We start from the raw sequence: 4,122 nt of genomic DNA, 5'->3' as shown, positions 1-4,122 counted from the left end.
AGATATACTCCTTGGAGAGATCAATCATGGGAGAATAGGAGGGCTGTGTATGTATAGGGAGACAGCTTGGGTGGCAGGAGTACATGGGAGGGAAGGACACAGGGAAGAAGTGGCTATGGGGAAGAAGTGGTGGGGGAACTGTTGCATTACTAGAGAGTACAGTCAATGTCGTGAGACAAAGTGAATGTGAACTGCTGTATGGAAGATGAATTTGCTCTGTAAACTTTCACCCAAATCACAATAAGAATTTCAAAGAAGAAAAATATGTTCACAAAACATCTGGAAATTTGGCTCCAGCATAATTCTTTTAGCCTGTGTTCCCAAAAGATGGACTGTTTATACTTTTATTTAAGGTTTAAAGCTTTAATACCTGCATTTTTTTTTTAATTGACATGGTTTATCATCTTTTTTCTGTGCCTTTGCTCAATAGTTTCTTTTAGTATGGTTAAATATTCTAGAGCAATCTCATAAAATTACTTGTCTTCCATGGTCTGACAAGATTCAAGTATAACTTCAGCCTGTTTTATATTCAGGAAAAAGACACGAGAACATCTTTTTTGTTTCAATTTTAATAGTTATTTTTCTGTGTCTGTTTCTAGGCAGCTTCTTTTGTGATCAAGTTTAGCTCTTCACAGAACATTTATCTGAATTCCCTGTTTGACATTTATTTATTTTCTTTTATGGTTACTTTAGCTAATTCTCATGAAGTTGCATTGATTTACAATCCCAGAAGGTTTGAGACATTAAAGAAACATGAGTTTGATGGACTGTGAGAAAATGTTGCATAAGTCAAATATGTTACCTTGCTTTTGTTTATATACTACAAAATAAAGGCTTATTTTGTCCTCTGAATTATATAAATACATGTGTAATATGTATGACAATGATGTGTGGTTTTTATTGAATACAGACTATTTTGGAAATCTAATCTTAGTCTAGCACTGTCCCTGATTTGTTAGCAAATGTAGAGGAAATTTCAATTTATATACAGTTATATCTGTGCTTCAGAGATTCTGAAGAGTAATTTATTTAACTTAGTTTTCCATTCATCTGCAATATGTTCAGGTGGTGGTGATTAGAAATAAGATCTGTTCCCTGTCCTCAAGAAGTTTACCATCTTGTGGCTCATCTGTATGAAATTATGTGCTGATGGTATCATCAATCCTTAAAACCATGTTGTTATACCCATTAGAAGTAAGTGTTAGGCAGTGCCCCAAAGCAGTGGCAGCATGATCTGTAATTCAGGACATCACTGCCATTACTGAGGCACTCTATTGGGGGAACAGGTGATGAAGCTTACCTCATTTCCTTTGCACAGGTGGCTACTTCATTGTTAAAGGAGTAGAAAAAGTTATTCTTATCCAAGAGCAGCTGTCCAAGAACAGGATCATTGTGGAAGCTGACCGAAAAGGGACAGTTGGTGCTTCAGTGACCAGGTATGGAAAACATTCCTGGTGGTCTTAAGAAACATGGATAATTCTATTAATACCAAATGGCTATCTTTTGATGTGGATGTAGCAGTTATTTCTTTCTGATTAACACTAGTGTAGTAATTTCCATTTAGTTTATTGTATACATCTATAAACTCAAAACCAAACCCACTGCCATTGAGTCAATCCTAACTCATGAAGGCCTTAAAGGACAGAGTAGAACTGTCCCATAGCATTTCCAAGGCTATGAATCTTGACAGAAGCAGACTGCCTCATCTTTGTCCTGCTGAGTGGCTGGTGGGTTTGAACCACAAGTCTTTTGGTTAGCAGATGAATGCATTAAGCAGTGGACCACCAGAGCTCCTGTAAGTCTATAATCAGAGAATAATTTCAGCAATGAAAGTATGAGACATAGTTTGAGAGGCCACAAGTCATTTTATTTAAGTTGAATTTTCCTTTAATTTGTCACATGAAAGGAACTTTTTAAAAAAAGAACTAATATAAAACCACTCTTCAGTTCTTTATGTTCGTTTCAGTCTCTGAGCATCTCTATATATATGCCTACCTGTATAGAAAGACTGTTTTACGCTTGAATGAATTATGTCATGGACCTAACATCTTAGTGTTAGTTTTCTCAAGCAGCCTCTTTGACAACGGATTCATTTTTCTACAACAGAATCCTGTATGTCAATCCTATGGCTTATTTTCTCATGTTTACTGTCATATATAATTTGAAATTTGGAAGCTAATGAGTGTTGGGAGTAGAAAGATCTGTGGCATAGATATCAGAACACAGTAAAATTTTGTTCTTGACAACTTGTAATGAACTGATTAACCTGTAGCTGTTGCATTTTTCTTTCTGAGAGAGAGGCAGCTAACACTAATGGCTATTCACTGAGCACTTACTAAGAGCCAGGCAGTGTGCTAGGTGCTGTATACATATATACATACACATATACATATATATGGTTCAGTTGTTACCACAACCTACCAAGAGCTACATTTCAGTACCAGTCTTTCCATTCTATAACCTGTGTCTTCTCACTGTACCCGGCTCTAGAGCCAGGGTGATCTGGATTGGAATCTCAAGGCTGCTGTTTACTAGGTGTTCAGCACTGGGGTGGGCAGTTACTTAGCTTCTCTAAGCCTCGATTTCCGCAGCTGTAATTTGGAGACAACACTTCAAAGAAAATGTGCGTATGCATGTAATCAAATGAAGTGTTGTTACGGGAAAGATTAGAGCTAATGTAAGTAAAGTGAATTAACCACTGCACAGTGTAGCATAGGCAATCATTTGTGTTATCATTATGGTTGATTAAAACTTCTGAATGTTTTTAAATCCATTAGGAATTTTATAAGTGGTAGAGATGCCAATAGAAGGAGATTCCTTAGTTTCTTACAGCTGGCATACTATAACATTTGTCTTCACTGTGTACCAGAACCGTGAGGATGTTTTATTGGATTATGAATTTAAAAACCATAATGTGTAACTTCATGTCTTCATAGTTTTTATGGCTTATGCTTGTTTTGAAGTGTTTGATCATGAATATATGCCCCAAACTGGATCAAATGTAATGCAAGTGGAATCAAAGAGAAATAGGTCAGTTGTATTTGTAATTCTGACTCATTCACCCACAAAATTTCAACCATAATCTCAAAGCTAAAGTATTTTTAGAAGTTTCTGGAAGCATGGGTGGGGTACATCTTTTAAAAAAAGCACTTACTGACTTTATTAGCTAGAAAAAACCTTACTGATATTTATCAATCCCTGGGATCTTACTTATTGATGATCACTGCTACTGCATGTTACTAGCTTGAAACTTTCTTCTCTAATTTGTAAGGAAAGGAATGATCATTTCTTAAGTGAGGGTATAGTTTAACCAACCTGTGTTTATTTGTAGCTCTACCCATGAGAAAAAAAGCAGAACCAATATGGCCGTGAAGCAAGGACGATTTTATTTGAGGCATAATACCCTGTCAGAAGATATACCCATTGTGATCATATTTAAGGTAAGACTGCAGCTCTCTGTTGAGAATTTTAACATTTTCTTTCTCTGGTTTATTTTCACATGCAATTTGAAATTTGAAGGATAAGGAATTCTAGGAATAGAAGGTTATGACATAGGTAAGTAGTCAATCATGTAACATATTTTAAATTGAAAGCTAGTAAGATTTGAAACAGCTAAGGGAGGAAGGAGGAAGTTGAAGCTGCAATGAAGGAATTGACGAAGAACAAGGCTCCAGGAATTGATGGAATACCCATTAAGATATTTCAACAAACGGATGCCCCACTGGAGGCACTCACTTGGGTATGCCAAGAGATTTGGAAGACAGCTACCTGGCCAACTGACTGGAAAAGATCCATATTTGTACCCTTTCCAAAGAAAGGTGATCCCACAGAATGTGGAAATTATTGAACAATATCATTAATATCTCACTCAAGTAAGATCTTCCTGAATATAATTCAGAAATGGTTGCAGCAGTATATTGACAGAGAACTTCCAGAGGTGCAAGCTGGATTCAGAGGAGAACGTGGAACAAGAGATATCACAGCTGCTGTGAGACGGATCTTGGCTCAAGGCAAAGAATACCAGAAAGATGTTTACTTGTGTTTTATTGACTGTGCAAAAGCATTTGATTGTGTGCATTATGACAAATTGTGGATAACATTGAGGAAAATGGGAATTCCCAA

The 4,122-nt window shown here is 36.5% G+C and overlaps 1 protein-coding gene across 1 annotated transcript in view; it reads left to right on the top strand.

Moving 5' to 3' along the window:
* Positions 1 to 4,122, top strand: part of POLR3B (RNA polymerase III subunit B) — a 184,868-nt gene that overhangs the window by 47,519 nt on the left and 133,227 nt on the right. Inside the window, exons 7-8 of the mRNA XM_042781974.1 lie at positions 1,319 to 1,436; positions 3,332 to 3,440. Of these exons, the coding sequence (XP_042637908.1) occupies positions 1,319 to 1,436; positions 3,332 to 3,440 (227 nt within the window). The remainder of the gene's footprint in view (positions 1 to 1,318; positions 1,437 to 3,331; positions 3,441 to 4,122) is intronic.

Source organism: Orycteropus afer, unplaced genomic scaffold (genome assembly GCF_000298275.1).
Source record: "Orycteropus afer afer isolate SDZICR_OR568_19922 unplaced genomic scaffold, OryAfe1.0 scaffold00209, whole genome shotgun sequence".
In the NCBI taxonomy this organism is placed as follows: Eukaryota; Metazoa; Chordata; class Mammalia; order Tubulidentata; family Orycteropodidae; genus Orycteropus; species Orycteropus afer.
The sequence above is the reverse complement of the archived record's forward strand: the minus strand, read 5'-3'. Positions and strand labels throughout refer to the sequence as shown.